Source organism: Acinonyx jubatus, chromosome A3, assembly GCF_027475565.1.
Source record: "Acinonyx jubatus isolate Ajub_Pintada_27869175 chromosome A3, VMU_Ajub_asm_v1.0, whole genome shotgun sequence".
NCBI classification, from domain to species: domain Eukaryota; kingdom Metazoa; phylum Chordata; class Mammalia; order Carnivora; family Felidae; genus Acinonyx; species Acinonyx jubatus.
Window position 1 is genome coordinate 99,494,332 of NC_069388.1, and position 26,878 is coordinate 99,521,209.

The window sequence follows — 26,878 nt, forward strand, 5'->3', positions numbered from 1 at the left end:
CTACCCAGACCCTGGAAACCACTTTCCTCTGTTTCTATGAGTTTGACGTTTTTCTTTTCTTTTTTAAGATGCCATACATAACTGATACCATGCAGTTTTTGTCTGTGTCTGGTTTGTTTCACTTAGCATAATGCCCTCAAAGTCCATCCATGCTGTCTTAAATGGAAGGATTTCTTCCTTTCTCATGACTGAATAGTATTCCATTTTATACATATATATATATATATATATATATACTGTATATATAGTATATACACATGTATATTATATATATTTATATAATCATATATTATATTTATATATTATATATACAGTATATATATGTGTATATATATATATCTACACACACACACACACACACACACACACACACACCACATTTTCTTTATCCATTCATCCATTGATGGACACTTAGGGACCATTTCCCTAATATTTGGAGGCAACAGACACCCTACTGGAGCCTTATTTTCTCCAGTGCTGTCCTGAGCTCCATGTGGGGATACCTCAGTTCCCAGGCACCTGGGATTGCCAGCAGGGCATCTTTTCAGAAATAACTCTGTGACCCAAACGAGAGGAGAAACGGGCCTGTTATTTGCCAAGGAGGTCCCTCAGGGACAAGATCTGCCTTAGGCCCCCACCCCCATGCAGGTGCTTGGCCAGCATGCATTCAATGAGTAGCCGAGAGTTGCCAAAATGCCCTCAGTCATAGGCTTCATCTAGTGGGCATAGGCTACCAAATAGATAACCCTCACTGTCCTCAAGATGAACTTCACCCTTCTGTCTCACACTCCACACCCTGTGCTCTCCAGGGCTCCCTCCTATCCCACCTTGCCTCCCCTCCTCCTTCAGAGCCCTCTGCTTCATCCAGGCCAGCCCCCTCCCCTCCCTGCTTCCTGCATATGCCAAGCCTGTAGCTGCCTCCGAGCCTTTTCTTATACTGTTTCCCCACCCAGATTGTCTTTCCCACCTCTTTCTTTAATCACTAAGACTACAGATAAGTTCACACACATGTAGACATCTGTTACACCACTTTGTCTTCCAAATATTATGTCAGGGGATACGTATTATCATCTTTTACTGGCCCTTAGATAGGTCCAGGGAATTGCCCAAGGTCACATAGTAAGTGGAAATGGATTTGAACCCAGGTTGTTAGACTCCTCTAGTGCTCATCTCAGTTAGCCATATTATCAGGAGAGACCCAGGATGCCATACCTCAGTGTCCCCAGATGCCTTTTTCATGGTCTCATAGACCCCACATGACCTGGCTCCTGCCCACCTCTCCATCTTTATTTGTTCTCCACTCCCTACTCACTATGCTCCACCCACCTTGGACTTCCTGCTGTTTCTCCATCATTCCAAGCCCATTCCTTCTTCAAGGTCTATGTACTCACTGCTCCTTCCCATCTGCACAGAGCCAGCTCCTAGTCATTCCATTTTCAGCTTGAGTATCATCCTCAGTATCACCTCCGCTAATCACCTTGGCATCCCTTCCCCCAGTCACCCTCTACTATGTTTTTATTCTACCCTAGTTTATTCTTTGCGTTGCACTTAATGCTAGTTTAAATTATTATTTTTTAAACTAAGGTCTCCCCACTATAAAAGGGATAGTGAGCGATGGGCATTGAGGAGAGCACCTGTTGGAATGAGCACTGGGTGTTGTATGGAAACCAATTTGACAGTAAATTTCATATTAAAAAAATTAATAAAAGAATAAAATAAAATAAAGGCTCCATGATAAAAAGAAATTCCATATATGTAGGTCAGTCCTGTGCCTGACATGCATTAGGCGCTCAGTAAGTGTTTGTTGAATGAATGACTGTGCTGGGGCATCCCTAACCCTGCCCCTCTCCACAGGCTGGCGGCCCGCATCATGTGGCGGGTGGAGAGAGAGGGCACTGGGCTCACAGAGGGCTGCCTGGTGGCTGTGGATGACCTGCAGAACCACGTGGAGCACTTCGGGGAGGAGGAGCAAAAGGAGCTGCGGGTGGACGTGGACACTTTCTTACAGTACTGGCCGCCCCAGAGCCAGCAGTTCAGCATGCAGTACATCTCACACATCTTTGGCGTGGTATGATCCCCCATAAGGTGGCGGGGGTGGGAGGTGGCAGCTGGGATTGGTCAACCAAGAAGTATTCAGAGGCTACCAGGCTGGAGCGGGGGAGGGGAAGCCGAGAGAAGGACCAGAGGGGACAGAGGCCCAAAGTGAAGAACTTTCATCCCATTTCTGTTGTTCTGGCCTTGCTTACCAGAAAGTCATTCCCACCCTATCAGAAGCAGGCATCCCACACACAAACTGTTGGTTATCCCTGCATGGTAGATTTAGATAGGAATTGACCTTCTTATTTATCTGTGCTTTCTACTTTCTCTGGTTTATACTGAGAGCAAAGACCCAATCACCATCCCTTGTTGCCCAAGTCACTCTGGAAATGAGATCCTTCCTTTTCCCAGGTATGGTAGGCAGGATAATGGAGAGCCTGGAGTCGTGTGTTATGGACACTAGGGAGACAAGAGGAAGGACTTTTGGAAAGAGCTGCCTTGGAGCAGCAAAACCAGAGCTCTTGTAGCCATAAGAGGCCAAAGCATGGGGGTAGGAGCTTCATGGACCAGCAGGTTCAGGCCTTGGGTTCTGGGGGTAGATGTCTTCCAACTGGCGGGTCTTCCTTCTGTGGTGCTGATGAGTGGGCTAAGGGGGGAGGTTACTGTAATAACAACAATAGCATGATCATACTCTACATCTCCTGTCCTCACCATGTGCCAGAACTTCTGTGATAGAGCGCTCTAGAGAAACAGAACCAATAGCGCGTACGCGCGCGCACGTGTGTGTGTGTGTGTGTGTGTGTGGAGAGAGGGAGAGAAGGAGGCAGGGAGGGAGGAAGAAGAGATTTATTTTAATAAATTGGCTCTTGTGATAGTGGAGACTTAGTAAATACAAAACCTGCTGGTAAGCTGGCAGGCAGGGGGCATGAGAATAGTTGCAGTTCAAGTCCAAAGGCAGTCTGCTAGCAGAATCCTTTCTTGTTTGGGTGAGGTCAGTCTTTGTTCAGTTATAGACTTCAAAAAGGAAAAGAACCATATCATCTTGTCAATAGGTGCAGAAAAAGTATTTGACAAAATACAGCATCCTTTCTTAATAAAAACCCTCAAAGAAATTGGGATAGGAGTAACATACCTTAACCTCATAAAAGCCATATATGAAAAGCCCACAACTAAAATCATCCTCAATGGGGAAAAACTGAGAGCTTTGCCCCTGAGATCAGACAGGGATGTCCACTCTCACCACTGTTGTTTAACATAGTGTTGGAAGTCCTAGCCTCAACAATCAGACAACAGAGTGAAATAAAAGGCATCCAGATTGGCAAAGAAGAAGTCAAACTTTCACTTTTTGCAGATGACATGATATTCTACATGGAAAACCTGAAAGACTCCACCAAAAACTGCTAGAATTGATGCATGAATTCAGCAAAGTTGCAGGATACAAAATCAATGTACAGAAATCGGTTGCATTTCTATACATCAATAATGAAGCAACAGAAAGAGAAATCAAGAAATCGATCCCATTTACAATTGCACTAAGAACCATAAAATACCTAGGAATAAACCTAACCAAAGATGTAAAAGATCTGTATGCTGAAAACTATAGAAAACTTATGAAGGAAATTGAAGAAGATACAAAGAAATGGAAAAACATTCCATGCTCATGGATTGGAAGAATAAATATTGTTAAAATGTCAATACTACCCAAAGCAGTCTACACATTCAATGCAATCCCAATCAAAATTGCACTGGCATTCTTCTCAAAGCTAGAACAAACAATCCTAAAATTTGTATGGAACCACAAAAGGCCCTGAATAGCCAAAGTAATGTTGAAAAAAAAAAAAACAAAACTCAAAGCATGGGGCATCACAATCCTGGACTTTAGCCTCTATTAGAAAGCTGTAATCATCAAGACAGTATGGTATTGGCATAAAAACAGATAATACAGACCAATGGGATAGAATAGAGAACCCAGAACTGGACCCAAATATATGGCCAACTAATCTTTGACAAAGCAGGAAAGAATATCCAATGGAAAAACGTCTCTTTAGCTAATGGCGCTGAGAGAACTGGACAGCAACATGCAGAGGAATGAAACTGGACCACTTTCTTACACCATTCACAAAAATAAACCCAAAATGGATGAAAGACCTAAAGGTGAGACAGGAAACCATCTCCTCCTAGAGGAGAAAACAAACAACAACTTCTTTGACCTCAGCCACAGCAACTTCTTCCTCGACACATCTCCAAAGGCAAGGGGAATAAAAGCAAAAATGAACGATTGGGACCTCATCAAGACAAAAACTTCTGCACGGTGAAGGAACCAATCAACAAAACTAAAAGGGAACTGACAGAATGGGAGAAGATATTTGCATATGACATATTGGATAAAGGGTTAGTATCCAAATTCTATAAACAGCTTACTAAACTCAACACACGAAAAACAAATAATCCAGTGAAGAAATGGGCAGAAGACATGAATAGACACTTTTCCAAAGAAGACATCCAGATGGCCAACAGACACATGAAAATATGCTCAACATCACTCATCATCAGGGAAATACTTCACACCAGTCAGAGTGGCTAAAATTAACAACTCAAGAAACAACAGGTGCTGGTGAGATTGTGGAGAAACGGGAACCCTCTTGCACTGTTGGTGGGAATGCAAACTGGTGCAGCCGCTCTGGAAAACAGTGTAGAGGTACCTCAAAAAATTAAAAATAGATCTACCCTATGACCCAGCAACAGCACTACTAGGAATTTATCCAAAGGATACAGGAGTGCTGTTTAATAGGGGCACATGCACCCCAATGTTTATAGCAGCACTTTCAACAATAGCCAAATCATGGAAAGAGCCCAAATGTCCATCAACTTATGAATGGATAAAGAAGATGTGGTTTTGGGGCACCTGGGTGGTTCAGTCGGTAAGCGTCCAACTTTGGCTCAGGTCATGATCTCATGGTTCGTGAGTTCGAGCCCCATGTTGGGCTCTGGGCTGACAGCTCAGAGCCTGGAGCCTGCTTCAGATTCTGTGTCTCCCTCTGCCTGCCCCTCTGCTGCTTGCACTCTGTCTCTCACATTGTCTCAAAAATAAATAAACATTAAAAAATATTTTTTAAAAAGCTGTGGTTTATATATACAATGGAATACTACTTGGCAATGAGAAAGAATGAAATCTGGCCATTTGCAGCAATGTGGATGGAACTGGAGGGTATTATGCTAAGTGAAATAAGTCAGAGAAGGACAGATATCGTATGTTTTTACTCATATGTGGAACTTGAGAAACTTAATAGAAGACTATGGGGGAAGGGAAAGGGAAAAATAGTTTTAAACAGAGAGGGAGGTAAACCCATGAGAGACTCTTAAATACAGAAACAAACTGAGGATTGATGGGGCAGTTGGGGAGAGGGTAAAATGGGTGATGGGCACTGAGGAGGGCACTTGTTGGGATGAGCACTGGGTGTTGTATGTAAACGATGAATCATGGGAATCTACCCCCGAAACCAAGAGCACACTGTATACAATGTATGTTAGCTAACTTGACCATAAATTATATTTTTTAAAAATGTAAAAAAAAATACGGGCTTCAGCTGATGGCATGAGGCCCACCTATACATTATTATGCAGGCTAGTTTGCTTCACTCAGAGTCTACTGATTGATTGATTGATTGATTGATTGATTTTAACTTTTTAATGTTTATTTATTTTTGAGAGAGAGAGAAAGAGAGAGAGAGCTAGCAGGGGAGGGGCAGAGAGAGATGAGACACAGAATCCAAAGCAGGCTCCAGGCTCTGAACTGTCAGCACAGTGTCTGATGTGGGGCTCGAACTCACGAGCTGTGAGATCATGACCTGAGACGAAGTTGGACACTTAACTGACTGAGCCACCCAGGCACCCCTAGTCTACCAATTTAAATGTTATATACAGAATACTGTTTAACTAAATATCTGGGTACTACAGCCCAGATTAACCATAAAATTAACCATCATAGCTTTCCATATATTTATTTTATGCAATCTTTAAATACAAGATGAAATCATTGCTTTTAGCACTCCAATTTTATAGAATAGGAAGCCTAGGCTTGGAGAGGCTATGTTATCTCCAAAGCCCACATAGTGATAATGGGCTGGTATCCAAGAAAGGACTAGAAGCAGTTTGGCAGGTGATTCTAGATTTTTTACTCTTAGCAGTTATGCTCTATAGCCTTGGGGTGAATGGGTGTCACAGACCGATCCTGGGTATCACTAAAGTGGTCCAGGGACTAGATTCACAGGACCACATAATCACCAAAGTGCAGAGCTGAAAGAACTCTTAGAGATCATCTAGTCCAACCTACAGATGGGAAAACTGAGGCTCAGGGAAGAAGGAAATTTGCCCGAGGTAACAGCTTGTTAGTGGTACTGACAGGCTTGACTTCATATATTTGCTGAATGACTGACGAGATTGAATGGAGAAAGGGACATTCCTGCAATATCTATGACACATAGCCCCGTGAGTGCATGCATGCATATGCATGAGCACAGTGTAGCACATGTTTACATACGTATTTATGCAGACAGCAGACGTTTGTGTGCAGTGGTTAATATATTCTAGGTTGTATTTATTCTTATGCATTTTTTTGGAAAAGGTATTTGGAATCTGTTTCTATAAAGAATAAGTGATTTGGGGGGAAAGGAAATCAATAGAGTGCCACATAACTAGTAACCAACTTGATTTGTCTTGCATTCAAAGATATATGTTAAGTGTTGCACTCAACAGATTTTAAAATTGTGAACAGGAGTAAAAAATATCCATCCACCAGACCCAAAACAATCAAAAAGAGATGTCAATTTTATGAGCAGCTATAGGAGTTGAGGGTGGGTAGGCAAAGGAAGCAGGGGAGGCACACAGCCCTCTGTATCTACGCACGCACACACACACACACACACACACACACACACACATGCGCACGTGCATGCACACACATACACAGAGTAAGGCAGAGCAGGTCACGGAGAAAAACCAAAATAGATACTGGGGAAAACTCATGTGAGACCCAGAAACAGGAAAAGAGGGAGAGTTCTCAGAACCAACGTTTCCGTCTTTGGCCTTTTTAGAATACAGCTACCAAAAGCTTCCAAGGTGGCTTTGTTTTTTGGCAAGTACAGTACTCTTCCAGGGTGCTCACCTTGAGGGTCCTTTGAAGTCACCTAGAGAACAAGAGATTAATTGTTTTGTTGCAGACTCTCTAAGCATCTCCAGGATTAGACTGAGTCCTCTATTTTCTTGAACTTTGAACAGACAAGATGGTGTTCTGTCCTTGGTCTGTGTCTGTTAATCGACTCTTTTATCTTTTCCTCTGAGTAGATTAGCTGCAATGGCTTCACACTCAGTGACCAGAGAGGCCTGCAGGCAGTGGGTGTGGGCATCTTCCCCAACCTGGGCTTGGTGAACCATGACTGTTGGCCCAACTGCACCGTTATATTTAACAATGGCAAGTGAGTATGTCTTTAACTGGGGATGGTATCATGGGGATGTGGACCCTATTGTGTTTTCTCTACTTGACCTAAACCAAACTGTGGAACCTGAACTAGCATGGATTTTGACTGGGCAGCAAATAGAAATTTTGTTCTAGGGGCACTTGGCTGGCTCAATTGGATGAGCAAGCGACTCTTGATCTTGGGGTCATTAGTTCAAGCCCCACATTGGGTATAAAGATAACAAAAAAAAATTTTTTTTTAAATAAAAAACATTTCATTCTAGAATAATTGTGGATAAGAGAAAGGTAATGAGAAAGCAAAGGATTCCACATGGGTAATAACTGAGTCTTTGCATGTTTCTTGAAGCTGCCTAGATGTGTTAGGTAATTTATTTATTTTGAGAGGGAGAGAGAGAGAGAGAGAGAGAGGGAGAGAGAATCCCAAGTAGACTCCATGCTGTCAGCATGGATGTGGGGCTCTGTCCCACGAACCATGAAATCATGACCTGAGCTGAAATATAGAGTCAGATACTTAGCTGACTGAGCCATCCAGGCGCTCCAAACCTCTACTGTTTTAAAGCTCAAAGCCTGGGATTATCTATCAGGCAGTCATTGCAGAACAACATCAACTGAGAAGGTGCTTGGCAGAAGCATATATTAGTCAAGGTCCCAGCAGAAATCAGAAGGTACACTCAGTGTTTACCCAAAGATAATTTAATAACAGGAAAATTTACAGAAGTAGGGGTAAAGTTTAAGAAACTAACAAGGAATGGTGAGGTGTGCAGGGTCTAGCAATAGTATGAAATCCTTACCACCTCCAGACCTGGAGGGGCAGGTGGAGGAAGTACTGTTCCTGCATCTGGTGAGAGCTGTAGCATGGGAGAGTTCCGTTTCTCCACTCCCCACCCAGTGGCTTGGCTCTACTGGTAGAGAAAACTGGCACTGCTGGAACCATGGCCAGGCAGAGAGGGAGCCAGGAGAATTAAATACCCCAGCCTCCCTCTCCTCCCATCTTCTGATCCCCTCCCACTGGCCAAACTCCAACCAGAAGCCAGAGAGCAAAGGACTCTGGGTGATGAGGCTCCCAGAGGTCATCCCCCCTCACCCCCAACTCCCAAGGCACAGATCAGGGGACAGAAGGACAAAGAATGGATCTTGGGATGGGCATAAATGGAGAAGTCAGCAAACAGAATGAGAGCCTGGCTGTCCATGACTCAGGGCTGGGGGAATTTGGAGGACGAGGCCTAAGCAATATTACTTATTTTGCTCTTAGAGATGAGACAAGATTTTATGACAGGTGTAAGTCAACTCTGAGCCATCAACAATGAGCTGCTTTGCCCCCAAACTTCCTGGAAACCAGAGACAATGGTTTCTGGTTCTCAGTCAAGAATCAAGCCTAAACCCCAATATAGCAAGGACTCTGCTTTCCCTTTTCCTTCCTATTTCTGGAAACAAAGGCCTGCATGACACCAGGCTCTAAGCAAGTGAGAAAGTTACTCAAGACAGAGAAGTTTATTTGGGACCCAGATCATTTTTCCCCGGAATTTGCATTTCCCTTGCTAAGCCTCTTGGGGTCATTGACGTGGACCTCATAGAATACTCCTCAGAGGGGCTGTTGTCCCAGGTTAGCCTGCTTGGCTGAGGATCAAATTCAGCCATATATGGGGCTGGTCTTTTGGGACACCACTCCCCTAAGCAGTGTTGACCCAGGGCTCCCCTTGTCACTACATGTAACAGCTGTAGGAGCCCAGGAACCCTTTCTTCAGACCAAATCTGATGTCTGCTCTGGCTTCTTTGCATCCACTAATTTTGAGCAGCCATATTTACCTGGCTTCTTGGCTGTTGTGCAAAAGAAGGTGATTTTGCAGTCATAGTCTAGCTGCCTGCCATAGTGGAAAGAACCCAATTCTAACCCAATGGAATTTTACATACTACCTATGTGACCGAACCAACCTCCATTTGCAGTTCACACAGTCCCCAAGATAGACATCAAAGAGGCCACGATGCTTGTGAGTGAGATAACAGCACCCATACAGGGTTTAGCACCTATTATTAAATGCACTGTCTCATGGTAGTCCCATTACCAGGTTGCAGTTGAGGACGGTGAGCCCAGGAAAGGGAAATAACTTGTCCAGAGCTGAGGACCTTTGAACCCAGAACTTCTCATTCTAAATCCAGTGCACTTTCCACTATAGCAGCCTGCTTCTTGTCAAGTGAGCCCCCACTGGAAGGGGCTGGGATAAAGGTGGTGGTGATGGCCAAAGCTTTCATTGCATAAGCTGGAATGCTGTGCTCCCTTGCTAGCTGTACTGGACCAGCCAATGGTAATGACTTCCATTCGGGTGTCTGTTTTGTCTTTCAGTCATGAGGCAGTGAAATCCATGTTTCACACCCAGATGAGGTGGGTCAGTCCTTGCAAGCATCCCTGCCCCTCTGACCCATCTCCCTCACTTGCCTGGTTTGCTGGGGCCGCCCCCTCCCGAGACTCCGAAGCTGCTCTCTGGCTGTAATATCCTTCCACAGCCCAGAGTCTGGTCTTTGCTGAATGCTATATTTTAAATGCATATATATTAATCGTTTTGTTCCTCACCCACCCACTCCCCACCGTGCCTTTGCTTCTTTTCTTTCCTGTCTTTCACTCCTTGCTTCTCTCACTACCCCAATCCCAAAGCATGCCAGTCCCTTCTAGTCCACATCACCTTAGCAAAACCCACGCTGTCCGTCGAAGTCCTGCTTATATAAAATGAGGATGCTGATATTACTGACGTACTAAAGGGACTGTGTTTATGTATAACCCCCAATTTCTCACCCAGACTGTCTTCTGAATATAGTACCCGTAGCTGCAATCTTTTTGATAAATATTTATTTATGCTGTTTGTTCAATGTTTCTGGCCAACTATGAATTAGTGGTTTAGGTAAGATTTTGCTTTGACTTTTCTTAGTGACAAATAAATGGCCCCAGGTGGATCTATTTCTCAGGCTGGGTTTGAAAGTACTTGAAATGCTCTTTAGATTAAGAACAAAACTCTGCATGGGAGTTTGGGCTCTGGGAAGGCAGGGGTAGGAGTGGTTGCTGCATTGGAGTATGTGTTGGTCTGCATTACATGTGACTTTGGATGATTCCCATCATCCCTTGGGCATTTGGTCCCACATCTGTAGAGCAAAGGTCAAGATGAGCACATCTCTAGGGACCTTCCTAATTTTAAGTCTCTGGGGCTCTGCACTGCATTTCTAATCTCTCCAAGAAATAAATACGTTAAATAAGTTGCCTGTGTGTGCCTCAGTTAGCTGAACTCCAGAATTGCAGGCATTAAAGATGGAAAAGGGAGAATGGACTGATGGTTGCTATTCATCCCCTGACCCCGAATCCCAAGTAAGGTGAAATGGGGCATGCATATTTTCATATTTGAGGGACACTAAGTTCATTTGGTTTTGAAAATTCTCTACATAATTGAGATAATTTGAGATACTCTGAGACCTTGCGAGAACTGACTGAGCTGTGATAGGAAGAAAGGCTATTGGGAATCCTCACTTAGTTGGCATTGAATCACTGTTGAATGGGAATATGTCACAATGGAGCCGTGTGGGGTTGGTGGGGGCAGAATTACTTACCTTACCAGGACCAGATGCCAGAGATCCACACTCAACACTGGCCCAGGAGTTGTTCGCATGGAACGATTTAGAACATTGGCAGAGCTCTGAAGTCAAAGGCTTTGGTGCATTTCTTTCCCTGTGCATGGCAGACCTGGGAGGCAGACTGAGGACACTCTAGGGAGAGGATTATATTGAGGTGAAGTGTGAATGGCACTCGATTTTTCGTCTTGACTGTTGCCAAAGTGCTGTGGGACCTCATGGGGGGAGTTCCTTCCCTCTCTGGGTGGCGGTGCCCTCCCTTGTGAAATGGGGACGTTGATCCCCTGCAGCTGAGACTATTAGGATTCTAAGCTGGGCTGTGAGGAGAATCATACAACTCACCTCTCCCTCTTGCCTTTCACCATGGCAGGACAGCTGCTGCCAAAAATTGGGGTGGGGAGAAAAGAAAGGGGTCCCATGGGCCCATGAACAGGCACTGAGACTTTGCCAGGCTCCCTCTGAATTGTTTGTATATATTATCACGTTTATTTGGCATGTCAGGGTACCCCGATTTGGGAGAAGGCTTTTTTACCTTAAGTGGTCACCTAAGATACTTGGACATGCCTGTCACTTCCAGTCAGTGGTTACTCACCTGGTTGCCACCTCAGAGTGTGTGGAAGGGGCTGCCGGTCACATGGTGTCTGACTCAGCCTCTCTGGGAGGTAGCGGAAATAAACACAGACCTGTCTGCAGATGTTCTCCCCAGCCCTCTGTGTCCTGCCACCCACTCTCTGGGTGATGGCTTCCCACTGGGCAGTGAGAAGATCCTGGGGGGACACAAGAGCACAGCTAGGCAGCCAGCTTGCGGGGTTCCCCGGTTGTTCTCTGTAGCTCCTGGCCTTGTGGCGGAGGGTGCATGATTGAGAGGCCCACGAGCTGCTCTGCTTGTTTGGCTTAGCTGGATGTCAGCTCTGCAGTGAGTGGGCTTTTGTCCTCAGCACCTTCTGTATCTGTTACCTGGTAAGGTGGTAGTGCTGTAGGTAATGAGAGGGTCAGGTCTAGGCTGGAAGGGGATTGAAATGCCATCTGCTGTTGCTACCTACCTTCAACCAAAACCCGCGTCCCCCCCGGTAAATACAAAATGAACAATGCAGCAGGCTAACAGAGCCAGCCTTTGTTTATTCGTCATCAGTGATCTCCAGGCCTGTCTCTTTCCATAACGTAGACCAGAACCAGTGGACTGAGGGGTAGGTGAGGGAGGGCTTAATGTTGAACCCAGAACAGGCCACAATTGTGGGTAACTGAATGTACGTACTTTCAAAAGAGTAGTCTCTAAACTAAGCAGAGGCAACTGTTGAGTCTTCTCCTATTTGGAATGTTTACCTTATTATTTCTCCCTTCCTTTGTTGCAGGCATCCAGTAGCTAAATGTACAGGGATAATTGCAGGCGAGGAAGCTACGTATGGCTTTGTGACTGTGCCCAGCCCTCTCCTGGGAATCCATTTAATTGGATTTCAGAGCAATTAACTGAATGGAGCAGATTTGATTGTTATAATGTGTAGAGCAGAATTATCCAGAAAATTGTCCTTTGGGTCCTTTGGGGGTGGGGGTGGGATTGGGAGTTTTCTTGGAGTGCTAGTGGGAGTTATCTTTAAGACTCAACTCCCTGAGACCTTGGAGAGCAGAGACCCCACTCTGAGAGCCCTGTATTTGATTTACTCTTTCCTCTACCTTGTCCAGAATTGAGCTCCGGGCCCTGGGCAAGATCTCAGAAGGAGAGGAGCTGACCGTATCCTATATCGACTTCCTTAACGTCAGTGAGGAGCGCAAGAGGCAGCTGAAGAAGCAGTACTACTTTGACTGCACGTGTGAGCACTGCCAAAAAAAGCTGAAGGATGACCTCTTTCTGGGGGTGAAAGATGACCCGAAGGTACTTGTAGTCCTGCTCCTGGGGTGTCTGCGACCATCTTCTCTGGGAGCCAGCAAGGGTGGATTTCACAGCTCATCCGTGCAGAGAACCAGCCTGTGACTATTAGAAAGGTGCTGTGGGGTGGTGGACAGGACATAGAGGAAAGGTCCCAGCTAGCGTCCTGGGGCCACCGCTTGCCAGGTGTTTGCGTTGGTGAAGTTGCTCAGTGTTCTCATCTGTAAAATAGGAATGATGGCACCCACCAGAAGGGGTTACTGTGGGGACTGAACAAAGTGATAAATGTAAAGGGAGTGGCATACAGAGTGGACACTGAGTAAATTTTAGTTCTTCTCTGTGCCCTTTTGCTAGTTAAGTAATGCTGAGAGTTTCATATATTGAGACCAGATGGGCAAAGAGATCATTTGCCTGGTTATCACAAAGATATTCCTAGTCCCATGGAAATGGGCAATGTAGAGATTGGGTAATGTGCTTAAATCCTGAATTGCTTGCTGCCTGGTTGCTGGTGAGACCACCAAGCAGCTAAAGGATTCCTGAGGGGGATTTCAGGAGCTTGGCTGAGCTGGGAGAGAGCCCAGCAATGGTAGAAACAAAAGGCTAAAACTGGACTCCTCTTGTTCCATTTTCCCCCATGGAAAAGTGCACAGGTGGAGGGTCAGGTGGGGGTCTTCTCCCTGCTGAGGGGCTCAGCCAAAGGGGTTCAGCAGTTTTATGGACCTGAGATGGGGAGAGGGTGGAAGAAGCTGTGGGGGAAGGGCTAAGGGTAGAAAAGTACTGGGTACCAAGTTGGAGTGGGGGAGAGAATCTTCAAGGTTCCCTCCTCCTCCTCTGGAAGGAGGCCTCCAGAGGTCAAGACCTCAGATAAAGAGACCTAGGAATGAAGGCTCCTGGCTAGGAATACAACCACGCAATATGTGGCTCTTGGTTCTCCTCTCTTTACTTGAGATATGCTGCTACCAGCTGGTGACGATATGCCCACGTCTTCCAGTGTGGAATTGCAGAGTTGGCGTCTCTCTTGATATAAAAGATTGATGATTTCTGCTTGAACCTACCTGGATTCAAAGCAAAAGCTTTCTATTGTTTTTATGTAAAATTTGGTTTCTCTATGAAAATAAATAAACAAAATAAAAGTAACCCAAACCAAAATTAGTCAACCAAAAAAATTCATCAGAAAAAAATTGAGTTTAACCTATTTTTATTTTTTTAAATGCTTATTTATTTTGAGAGAGAGAGAGAGAGAGCAGGGGAGAGGCAGAGAGAAAGGGAGAGAGAGAATCCCAAGCAGGCTCTGCACTGTCAGCGAGTGTAGGGCTCGATCTCACAAGTCATGAGATCATGACCTGAGCCAAAATCAAGAGTCGAACGCTTAAGCAACTGAGCCACCCAAGTGCCCCAAATATTGAGTATAATTTTTTAAAAAGCAGTGCATCCTAAGGCAAATTCAAGGCCATTATAATGTAGTAGAAAGAATGCTGGAAAATGAGCCAGGAGGCCAGTGTTAAGAGTTCGGGCTATGACACTGAATATTTCTGAGTGTGGCCAAGCATCTTCCTTTTGAGCCAGTGTCCTCATCTGTAAAAAAGGAGTTGCACTGTTAGCAGCTTTTTCAAGCTTATCCTATCTATGTGGTTGTCAAAGGTGCTTTTCTTTAAATGCGTTTATAATGTGTTATCTCAGCCTGATAAGCCCTATCCAGTAATCCAGGCTTTGTGACTCCTCCTCAAACTTTTGATTCGCATCAGAATCCCTCCTGACTCCTTAATATATGTATGTGTTAACTCGTTAATATATGTGTGTATGTTAACCTGGATAAAAGTCAAAACCAGGGGCGCCTGGGTGGCGCAGTCGGTTAAGCGTCCGACTTCAGCCAGGTCACGATCTCACGGTCCGTGAGTTCGAGCCCCGCGTCAGGCTCTGGGCTGATGGCTCAGAGCCTGGAGCCTGTTTCCGATTCTGTGTCTCCCTCTCTCTCTGCCCCTCCCCCGTTCATGCTCTGTCTCTCTTTATCCCAAAAATAAATAAACGTTGAAAAAAAAATTTTTTTTTAAAGTCAAAACCAAATATTTACAAAATGCAAAAATAACACCAAAATGTTTAACATTCCCCTCAACTATAGCTTTGGGCCCTCCTTGTTTGGATTGCTTAGGTTTTTCTTTTTCTGTCTCCTCAGTTCTCACCCTTGGTTTTCACGATAGGAATATGCCAGTTTTTCAACGTTGGGGAACCAGTATCCCTCTTTCCCTCTTCTCTTCTACTTCTGGCTCCTCCCACTCCAGTTGGTCCTTCCCTTCTGATGATTCCTCCCCATCTTCTGACTTCTCCCCTTCCTCCTAGTCTTCCTCCTCCTCTTCCTCTGGCTCCTCTTCCACTGACGTTTCCCTCTGCTCCAGCTCCTTACTCTTGTCCTCCTGGTTTTCTATTTATTTTGTATTTCTGGGGAGGAGAGTCTCTCTCTGCAGGGTTCCTAAAATCCTATCTGCAGATCCTGCTTTCCTGCCTTTACTCTGAAAAGTGGAGCCAAATGGAACAGCCCTATTTCCTTTCTCAGAATAGCTTTATCACATGTTGCACATGCAATTAACAACCTACTAGCCAGGTTGTTTTGAGAATCTTGGCAGCTGCCTCCTTGAGCAAATTTGATTCACTTCCAAAGCTTGAAGTAACACTCTTCCTTACAGCATCAAATTGAACAAGACTTTTATTAATACCTGACCACTTGGTATTCTCCAGCTCTACCCTGATTTCTCCAGAAGATTCACTATGAGTTTTGAGTTTTAAAGATGATGGAACTTACTATAGATTACAGATTAGTGCTCATAAACTACAAGTGCTTCAATGAGCCATTATTTGAGCAACAAGCAATGGATGAAAGGAAAAATCTAGGTTTGACAGATTGGTGGTACACCTCTGGACTACCAGTTACAGAACTCTGCCCAACCAGATGAGACATAGACCCCCTCTTACTTATGTGCTTGATTCAAATGAGTTTAGGAAAGCAGATATGCACTTAAATGACCTGTCTGGAACCAAGACACGATCCGAGTTAACAGAAGGCGAAGAAGTACTCTGGGGCTAGAGGGTAGCCAGAAGCCAGAAATCTGAGCCACATCAAAGATCAAGACAAAGGTTGGGTCAGGAGTGAGGCCTGTGAGCAGAAATCACAGCACTGGTAGATGCAACACTTGTTGGCGTCAGGCCACGCAAGACCCCAGAGATGCAGAAGGATTCCAGGGAGGCCAGATGCAGAAGGAAATGAGGGTAGTCAAAACCGTAGTGTTAGTTAACTAACACTTTAGTTAAGAACTCTGCGGAAGCCGAAGTGCAGTGCGTAGAAGAATAAATACAAAGGTCATTCCTTAGAAGATCCTGACCCTGAAGCAAGCTGTCCTGGCCAGGGCCTCTCATACTGCAAGGTGGATACTCAGTATAGAACTGGCTCAGGACAGCTGGGAGACCAAGGGAAGATCCTGATCTCCATCTATGAAGGGACTGTATTTTTATGGGAACAGATGCCCATCCTCTTGTTACTTTTTGGTGGTTTGGTGAAGGTCATGATCTCACAAAACAACGTAAGCAGCAAATCGAAATGGAGCCATTGGACCCAATTCCTTACAGTGAAAAAATTGGAAAACTGGTTGAATAAATTATTCTGGCTTTATATAGTGGAAAAGTCTATAATTATTAAGCATGGTGCTGTATTTTTATATTGACATGGGAAAATATCCATAACCTACTGAGTGAAAGAAACAGACTATAGACGGAAATCTGATACTATTCCAATTAGAAGAAATATTTGGTGCTGTTGGCATATACACACACGCATGTGCACATGTACAGGCAGTTCAGCCAGGATATACTGCTAAGGCCGTATAAATGTATGGCTGCTTATGGTCAGTGTCTGTTCTGATTGGTTAGTGCCTTTCCTGTACCAGTTGTTAAATATTTTAAATATTATCCCTGTATATATGCATTGGAAAGTGTTCCTCAAAATGCTATGTTCATCTTTGGGTGGATTCCAAGGATTTCTGTTTTTTCTCCATGCTTTTTTCACGTGTTTTAGTTTTGTTTTTTGTTTTTTTTTTTTTACAACTTCTATATATCATTTTTATGGTCGGAATAAATAACAAAGTTTTTTTTCATTTTGGAAAAAAGTTTTATCAGATTTGTGTAGGCAAAAAAAAAAAAAAAAAAAAAAGGAAAAGAAAAAAATTCTTATTTTTGTATTCCGGAAAAGAGTTTCTGATATGGATGAGCCCAGCAAGTAAACTTTTTCTTTGGACACTGAGAAGTTTGGCACTTCTTATTCAAAATTATGATGCCCTCGTGGGCTTTTAATTATGGTGCCTCCTTGCCTGAAATATCAAACCTTGGTTTTTGAAAAATAAGATCACTGGACCATGTAGGCAAATGCAGTAAACCTGATGAGTCTAGATTTCACAGAGACAGCTGACAAATTCTCTCATGATATAATTTGGTCAAGACAAAGAAATATGAACTGGGTGCAAAGATACTTTGGAAGGGTTTGAATGCCCACAACCACAAGTCCCTTCTATAATGAGCTCAATGGCAAACTGGAGCACGATTTTTTGGTTAAGCCGTAAGCTTCTGTCCTCAGTCCTGTGCCAGTCAGTATTTAAATCCATGACTTGTGTGAAGACTAAAATGCGAGGGCATTACCTGTAGAACACGTGGTTGACTTGAAGTAAAGACAAATAATGGAAGATATTTTGGGTGATAGAATGAGAATGTCAGATTCTGCACTGGGGTTCCAAAACCCAGGCATGAGCACCAGGTGGGGAACAATTGTCTGGCAGCAAGGTGCTGGGGCTTGGTCAGTCGAAAATGCATGTGAGTCAGAAGCATGATGAGGGAGCTGGAAAAGCTATAGGGATCTTGAGCAGCATTTATGGAAATGAAGCATTCAGAATGAGGAAAGCGTTAATCTTGTCCTACATTGAATGTCAAAGATGGCAGCTATTCAAAGATGCAATGGGTTGCTTTGTGAGGGGGTCTCTAACTCAATGTTCCTTTTTTCCCAGCCCTCTCAGGAAGCGGTAAAGGAAATGATACAGTTGTCCAAGGATACACTGGAAAAAATTGACAAGGCTCGCTCTGAGGGTTTATACCATGAGGTAAGAATTCATTTTTATAGGGATGGGGTGGGGAAGAGGGCAGAAAGATTCTCTAGTATGGGAGGGACATGGGGAGGGGTGGAGATGAGGAGGCTACCCAGCAGGTTGTTTTTCTGGAGGATAGCCCTTGGTTTGCACCATGACTCTTCTTGCCCTTAAGCCTTTATTTAGCATCTCTTGGGGATATGTTCTCAGTGATTGCTCAACCGACTGAAACTGGGTCTGAGGAGAGCACAGGCAGCCTGGCAAATGTCCCTGGGGGGTCTGTGATATCTCAGGTTGGCATCAGAGGTGGAGAAATGGAAATGGCAGTGGGTCGCCTGCTTTTTCATAATTGAATGCATGTCCTGGCTACAGTTTCCAGTCTCTACCAACTGAGCATTCAGCCCTGGCTCTCGAAGCAGCAGGAATTGTCAACTGGATGTACACTAGAATCGTGGAAAACTCCTGATGCTCAGGCTCCGACCCAGGACATTTTCACCCAAATCTCTTTGGGGGTAAAACCCAGATGTCAGGATTTTTAAAACTCTCAAGTGATTCCAATGTGCACCCAAAATGGAGACCCACTGCCACACACTGACCTGCAGAGTACTTGCATCAGATTTACCTGGGCAGCTTGTTGGAAATGCAGATTCCCGTGTCTTGCCCCCTAAGATATGATTTGTCAAATCTGCAACAGAACACAGTGACTGTGAATCAGTGTCTTTCCCCCAGGCTCTTTCAACAACCCAGGCATGTAGCTGGGTTTGGAAGCCACCAAGGCATGGCAGTGAGAGATGAATTTGTTTTCATTTCCACCTGCTTCTCCTTTATTTTCATCCTCTTCATTTACTCATTCATTGCACATTTGTGAGCCCTTACTGGTGGGGTGACCAACGCAAGACATGCTCCTTGTCTCCCAGGAGTTCTCATGGGTGGGGAGACAGGCACGCCAGCAGGGTGTTACTGTACAATGTGGAAAACCTATGTCAGAGGCACGACGTAGGAGCTGAAGCAATCAGGAGGGCTCCGCTGGTTCCAATCTTCTGACTTCTCATTTCTCCCCTTCCATTCAAACCTAACAGGACCAGGTGTAGACCTGGACACTGGCCCCGTGGGGTTAAGAGGATTGTCTTCAGGATGGATTGATGGTCAGTCCACAGTTGGTCACACCCCCCACCCATGGGACTCTGGGAGAGTCTCAGAGCAAAATTAGTTTCTGCTCATTTGAGATGGAAGGAATTGTGTGACATTTCTCCCATGACAGCGGCAAGTGAAGGGGGAACAATGAACAACTAAAATCTAGAGACCATCTGACTTTGTAGGATGCAACCCAAGCCCATGTGGACACAGGAATCAGTCAGAAAAGCCTGACTCCAAGCTCACTGGGGTCAGGCCCATCTTATTCCTTACCAGAACCAAGGTGACATCCTCCTGGTGGGTCTCCCAGCCTCCTGGGAGCCTCCCTTTCTGCCAGCTCATCTTGTATGCTTCCATCGGGGAATGATTGTCCAAACTCTCTGTGCATAAGGACCACCCAGGAGCTTATATACCCTACAGTTGCCAGGGTCCGTCCCCCAGATATTTGCTTTCAATTGATCTGGGGTAGGGTCCAGACACTGCTGTTTTTAAAAATGTCTCCAGGTAATTCCAGAGCCCAACCAGGGTGGAGAGTCCCAGGAATGGTGGTTCAGATAAAGCCCGGCTGCTTAGTTTGAATTCTTGCTCCATGTTTTACCACCTGCATGACTTCGGCAAAGCACTTAACCCTTTCTGTGCTTCAGTTTCCTCCTCTGGTAAAACGGGAATGTTAGTAGTACCTATCTCATTGCATTATTGTAAGAGTCAATCAATCAATCAATCAGTCAATCTCTCTCTCTCTCTCTCTCTGTCTTTCATAACTCTCTGCTACCTACTGATTATTAAAACTCATTTTTGTCATATGTCAGCCATATCTCCCACTGTCACCCTTTCCATCCCTGCATCGTAGCCAAATAGGGCCATTTTGCTATTCAGATCACAGACTGGTGCTCCTGCACCTCTGTCAGCCATTTCCTCGGCCTTAAAAGAATGAATGTCTAGTGTCATCGTGGTGCCCCGATATATGAGCTAAGTGCATGCTGCGGTGCCGTGGTCACGGACAGGTCCTGTGTCTCCTCCAGGTTGTGAAATTGTGCCGGGAGTGCCTGCAGAAGCAGGAGCCAGTGTTTGCCGACACCAACCTCTACACGCTGCGGATGCTGAGCACTGTTTCGGAGGTCCTCTCCTACCTCCAGGCCTTTGAGGAGGCCTCGCACTACGCCAGGAGGATGGTGGATGGCTATATGTAGGTGACAATGCTGGGTCTCAGAAAGTCTCCTGGAAAAGTGTCTGTTCCAGGGATGGCAAAGATGGCACCCATATTGCTGTCTCTCCCTCCTGCACCCACGGGAGGCATCAGTAATCGACCATGGTCCTCTTTATCTTTAAGTTTATTTATCTTATTTTGAGAGAGAGAGAGAGAGAAAGCATGTGTGTTCGCATGAATTGGGGAGGGGCAGAGAGAGAGAGAGAGAGAGAGAGAATCCCAAGCAGGCTCTGCACTGTCAGAGCAGAGCTTGATGCGGGGCTCGAACTTACAAACTGTGAGATTATGACCTGAACCGAGATCAAGAGTTGGCTGCTTAACTGACTGAGCCACCCAGGTGGCCCAGTCCTTTTTATCTTTACAACTGAGTCTTTTTACCATGGTGCTCTGAGTGGTCCTGACCGAATGATCAGAGTTAGTACCTGAGATGATACCTATGGGTCATCCCTGGTCTTTCCCAAATCCTCTAGCACATCTACCACTTGGGTGGCTCCTTCTGCGTTTGGTTTTCTTACGGCTAAGTTCAGCTTGCTTTTAAGTGCTTCGAAAGGATTTCCCCCTGGCAGTCAGCACAGGCAACCCTGTGACCTTTCTTTTATTAAAGAAAAAAAAAAGGTGTTAGCCATCCTTGCTTATAAATTAGAAAATGCACAGTTCCTGCCTTCCCTCTGCCAATGTCTTTCTCTTGCCTTCCATGTCCACATTGGCATGTGAATTTGTATCTTTGACCAAATGAGTATGTTGGCATAAGAAGGTACATTTTTTTTGGAGAGAATGTTCCTCATAAACAAAAGCCAGGAAGACTGTACAATATGCTAAAAGGAAGCTCTGTTAGGACCGTGCCAAGGAGGTGAGAATACAGTTCTGTCCCAGAAAGGACATTCAACTTATTTTTATTCCCCTGAATGTCTACTTTGCAGGGAGAAGTCTGGGGTGCTCCTGAGAGCTCCCAGCCTCCTGTCCTCGAGTTCAGAGTCCAATCCTGACTCCATTTCCCCATGAGGACTTGCCTTAGTGACCCAGGTCAGAGTCTCAGCTCTCACAGCCTCACCATTCGGTGTGTTTGGTCACTGCCCACCTTCTCTGTGGCTCAGGCCCTGCCCAATGGGCTGTAGATGCCTCATGGTGCTGATGGGAGAGCAGATGGACTGAATCAATGAGGGTACATGGTGAGCTGTCAAATACCGTGCACCTCTCAGGAAGGTTGGGATGATTTGTACAATTATTTGCTATGCCCCCACAGGAAGCTCTACCACCCCAACAATGCCCAGCTGGGCATGGCCGTGATGCGGGCAGGGCTGACCAACTGGCATGCTGGGAACATTGAGGTGGGGCACGGGATGATCTGCAAAGCCTATGCCATTCTCCTGGTGACACATGGACCCTCCCACCCAATCACCAAGGACTTAGAGGCAAGTAGCATCTCAGAGATGGGCGTCCTTGTCTGGTCTGAGCTCTCTAAGGATGGGAGCTGCAGACCCCAGAGTTCTGGACTCTGCATTTGGGGAGTCCCATAGATTGCCTGCTGGAGCAGAAGGGAATTCAGAACTGCTTTAGTTCACCACCCCCCTTGTTTTACATCTGAGCAAACTGAGGCCCCGGGAAGGGGATTAACCTGTCTCTGGTCACATAGTGAGTGGATGGCAAAGCTGAGGTTTGAACCCTGATATGCTCCAAGCGTGGACTGGGAAAGCCTAACCAGCAGTATGTGTGCAGCCAGGTACATTAGAATTTGTGCCGCATAGAGCAGAGCTGGGGAGCATAGGCCCTGGAATCAGGCTGCTGAGACTGAACTCCAGCTTTACCACTTTCTAGCTGTGTGAGTGCAAACGTGGAATGTGTGGGCCCCAGTCTCCTCATCAGTAAAATGGAGAGAAAGGATAGGGTTGTGATAAGGGTTCAGTGAGTTAATGTGTAAAAAGCACTCAGAACAGTGCCTAGCAAATGGCCTGGTCTTAATAGCTGGGGTTTCCTTTGTGTTTGGAAGAGCTGGTTTATTTGAGGGTGACAGGGTTCAAAGGACGGTCCTCATTCAGTATGGTACAGGGAAAGAGGACAGACTTCAGTGTCATAAAATGTCTGAGAAAACTAACTTTACGTATAGTATATTAAGTTTGCCAAAGGCTCTGCCTTCTTCACTGCTGTATCCTTAGTGCCTCAATGATGCCTGGCCCTTGGTAAATGTTTCTTGCATGGAAATATGGGAGCATAGGGGCTTTTCTATGCATCACATACTGTAATCTTCTTGTTCCATTGTGACATATGAAGGAATCTCACCCACTTTATGTGTGAGGAAACTGAGGTCTGAAAGGAGGTGTCATTTGCCTAAGGTCCCACAGTGTTAGTTGGGACCTATGTGCAGGATCCAGGGTTCAAACCCAATCCCCACTTGTCAGTTCCTGTGAACAAGCATTCTCTGCTGTGAACAATCCCTCAAGGTACTTTCTTAGGGGTCTGCCTCCCTCTCCCTAGCAAACCGAGCCCACTCCCAGGACTTCAAGCCCCCAGAGGATGTGTGTGTGTGTGTGTGTGTGTGTGTGTGTGTGTGTGTGTGTGTGTATCTGTGTGTCCTCTGAGTGGGAACAGCTGAATCTCAGTGTCTGGGAGTCATTTACCCCATTGTCTGCCCTTTCCAAAAGGGCGAAGGTAGGTCAGAGGCCAATACGTCCTGGTGACCTGTCATCACCGTTTATCGTGTATTTATGTCCCACAGGCCATGCGGATGCAGACGGAGATGGAGCTGCGCATGTTCCGCCAGAACGAGTTCATGTACCACAAGATGCGTGAGGCCGCCCTGAACAACCAGCCCATGCAGGTCATGGCAGAGCCCAGCAATGAGCCAGCCCCGGCTCTGTTCCATAAGAAGCAATGAGGACCGGTCTGGTGGGGGAGGGGCACCGTGGCTGGGGACCTGGGGAGACGTTCTGGAGGTGGTAGGTTTCTGGGAAGACCCTTGATGAGGAAGTCGGGGTCATGTTCACGCTTGTTGCTGTGGGTGTATACTGCTTTATGTTCCTAAGTTCATTTTGGTTCATTTAAACTCAGTTCGATTCAGTTGAACTCTACCCCAGCCCAGCCCAGCCTCGCCCAATTTATCCTGTAAATATTTATTGGGTGGTAGACCCAAGGGATAAAGAGGCTTCAAATGTAGCTGGGCAGCCAAAATGTAAACAATTAAAGCACAGTATAATAATAAATGCAATGATAAACTATATGGGGGGGTGCAGTGGAGGGCATGTGGCTGGTGTGTGTGTGTGTGTGTGTGTGTGTGTGCGCGCATGCGTGTGTGCGTGTGAGTGCACACATGCATTCATTGGGAGGAGTGTCATGGAGGAGATGATATTTGAGCTGAGAGGGTGGCAGGTGCCAGGAGTCTCAGGTGACTGCTGACCCACCTGTGCAGGTATCTCAGGGACTGCTGGTCTTACTCATGGTCTGGAATACTCAGGTCTTGTCCGACTAGGATGGATGATGTCTAGTTTCCTCAGATTAGTGTGGGATTATAAAGAAGGGGTGATGTTTGGGCCATTTGAGTTCTACTCAGAGAACCAAAACCTCTTAGTAAATATGAGAATGAGATGAATGTGCAGAAATAGGTGGGGCTTTGCCCAAACCACTCAAGGCCTCAGTTTAAAGTCTGGATTCCAAGTATTATTCTGAAACTATTTCTAAAACACACAGAGGGAGTGTCTCCCCCCACCCATCCTCACTGTCAAGCCTTGATTCCCTGTGATGTGGGTGCTACTTGAACAATATCTGAGATTTTATTGGCCACTGGTCAACCAGGATTGAAGTCTTAGCAGGGTGAAGCTGAAGGAGAAGCTTGGAAACACACATACCTGATGGTCATGGGTTCAGCAGAATTGGTTTGGGGAGGTTTTATTTGGTTACATGTAAGGCTTAGGCGTCATCATAGGCCCCGAGCAAATTTCTATTCCTAGTAAGGAATAATTATGATTTCTCTTGCTTAATTTCTCTCACTGCCCATCCCCTGAGGCCTCTGCAAGTCTCACCAGGGGGAAAGTCTAATCTGGACTCTGCACGCCTAGGTTAGGATCTCCTTGGGGACGTGACTGACTTGTCATCATTTCCTGGGAGGTTGCTGTGGTTTCCACCCAAGAGTTAGGGTCTTGGGATCAGCCAAATCTAGTTATCCCATTACCTTCTGGGGTCCTAAACTTCTCACCAATGTTTTGGGGGAATCCTGGAGCAAAACTATCCGTTTGGGGAGTGTCACCAATCTTCTATACCACCTGGGGCCACCCTTGACCCCAGAGCTCTAACCATCTGGAAGCAATGCCACCAGGCCCCATATTTGTCATCTCTGCCTAAAGTGTTGGTTCCTCTGTTCCTACTTTTTCATCCTCAAAACCACCCACTGCCTCCCTCTTAACCTTTCCAGTGGCTCTGCAAATATGCCAAAAAACTGTCCAAAAGCTCTGTGAATGTGCTACGTCTTTGCACAATATTCATGTCTGGCATTTGGCTCTTCTTCAAGGATACCCCCTTCTCTAGAAGCTTTCACAGGAAGATTGGCCATTCTTACAAGCCTTCATACCAACAGACCTACAGATGGCACCAGCATTCTTCCAGGGGCCCAACTGCACATTGAAATAATCACTTTTCTGCCTCCTATAAAACCTGCCCCCCACCCACTACCCTTCTCTGTCACTGTCGTCTGCCATTCTGCCGGTCATGCTCCCATATTCATGGTCTTATTTTCCATCCCCTCTGCCGCAAATTTAGTGTCTTCAATGTCCCCTCACAAAAATCATCTAATCCTCTTGCTTCACAGATTCTTTATTTACTCAATTACAGATATCTTTCCAGTTTTTCCATTAGCACCCTCTCCTGACCATAGTTTCTCCATTTTTATTTTATTTTATTTTTAAGTAAACTCTACACGCAGTGTGGGGCTTGAACTCACAACTCTGAGCTCAAGAGTCACATGCTCTACTGACTGAGCCATCCAGGCACCTCAATTTCTCCATTTTTGATGTTTAACTTTCTGGTCATTGCTTCCTACCTTTTCGCCTCTCTTTTTTCTCCACCCCAGATTACTATATGACATGTATACTGGAGTGTTTCACCCTGCTACTTTCTTTGCTTCCTTCCAAATAAGCTTCTGCCCGTTGTCCCTTTCTGCCTGGCAGAGTCTCAACCCTGGATTAATTTGGCTGTCTTGTTTTCTGTCTGCTGCTCCTGGAGATGCTAAGAACAGTCAGGGAGAACAGTGGCTCTCTGAAAACATGCACTTCTACAGACTCCTTGCCAACCTCAGCTGGCCTTTGGGCGCAGCCCAGAAGTATTTCATGTGCCCTTCATTGGCTGTCTTTCCCTTTTGCCCAGTAGCTATTTGAGGCCTTCGCTCTTGTCCTCGAGTCCTCTGCTTTCAGCAGAACCTCATCTCCTGCTTCATGGAGAAATAGAGGCCAGAAGATGGGACTCCCTCAATCCTCTTCCCACATTCATGCACGTCTTGTCTGTGCTTGACCTTCTTTTCCTCCTTCTCACACTCATGGAACCGGAGCCCCTCTCCTCCCACAAAGCTAACTCTCCACCTGTGCTGTGGACTTCTTCCCCTCTGATGTCCTCAGGGCCTTGCTTCACCTTTCATTCCCTCACCACCATGGATCCTTGACATTCTTCTATCCACTGCCTTCTTCAATGCCATCAACAAACGTGCTGAGGGCTCTTTGATCATAATCTTCACAGCCGAGTATTTTTTTTAATGTTTATTTATTTTGAGAGAGAGTGTGCAAGCAAGGGAGGGGCAGAGACAGAGGGAGAGAGAGAGAATCCCAAGCAGGTTCCATGCTCAGTGCAGACAGAGCCCAACATGGGGCTCAATCTCACGATCATATCATGACCTGAGCAGAAATCAAGAGTCAGACACTTAACTCAGGAGCCCACTGAGTACTTTTTTTAAAGGACTTATCTCTCAGGGCACATGTGTGTCTCAGTCAGTTAAGTGCCCTACCCTTGATTTTGACTCAGGTCATGATCTCATGGTTTGTGAGATCGAGCCCTGCATCAGGCTCTATGCTGACAGCGTGGAGCCTGCTTGGGATTCTCTCTCTTCCTCTCTCTCTGCCCCTGCTCCCACTTGCATGCTCTCACTCTCAAAATAAATAAGTAACCATTAAAAAAAATAAAAGACTTGTCTCTCATAGTTCTTCTCTGCCTTTCTTGACTTCTCATTTGTTCCTGAACCCACTGCAGGCTGGCTTCCTGAACTCCACTGAAATGGCTCATACCAAGGTCGACTCTGGTGGGCGGGTACCTTAGTCTGTATATTATTTGGCCTCTTTGCACAGTTGACACTCCCAGCCCTTGATATCTGGATACCACTTCTTGTGATGATCCTCTGGTGTGGTTTCTCTTCTTCCCTGACCCCATTTCTCTACCTGCCCTGGAAACATTGGCGT

At 45.6% G+C, this 26,878-nt stretch overlaps 1 protein-coding gene across 3 annotated transcripts in view; it reads left to right on the top strand.

Annotated features, from left to right (window-relative positions):
• SMYD1 (SET and MYND domain containing 1) overlaps nt 1-23,662 on the top strand; it is a 47,896-nt gene extending 24,234 nt beyond the window's left edge. For 2 of the 3 annotated variants that reach the window (XM_053200877.1, XM_015075785.3), the window contains 8 exons: nt 1,855-2,068; nt 7,381-7,511; nt 9,855-9,893; nt 12,806-12,995; nt 18,032-18,124; nt 20,266-20,429; nt 21,694-21,862; nt 23,164-23,662. In XM_053200877.1, the coding sequence (XP_053056852.1) occupies nt 1,855-2,068; nt 7,381-7,511; nt 9,855-9,893; nt 12,806-12,995; nt 18,032-18,124; nt 20,266-20,429; nt 21,694-21,862; nt 23,164-23,322 (1,159 nt within the window). In that variant the 3' untranslated portion in view covers nt 23,323-23,662. The remainder of the gene's footprint in view (nt 1-1,854; nt 2,069-7,380; nt 7,512-9,854; nt 9,894-12,805; nt 12,996-18,031; nt 18,125-20,265; nt 20,430-21,693; nt 21,863-23,163) is intronic. The other variant, XM_015075786.3, reaches the window with a different exon arrangement.
• Nucleotides 23,663-26,878: the final 3,216 nt, after the last annotated feature.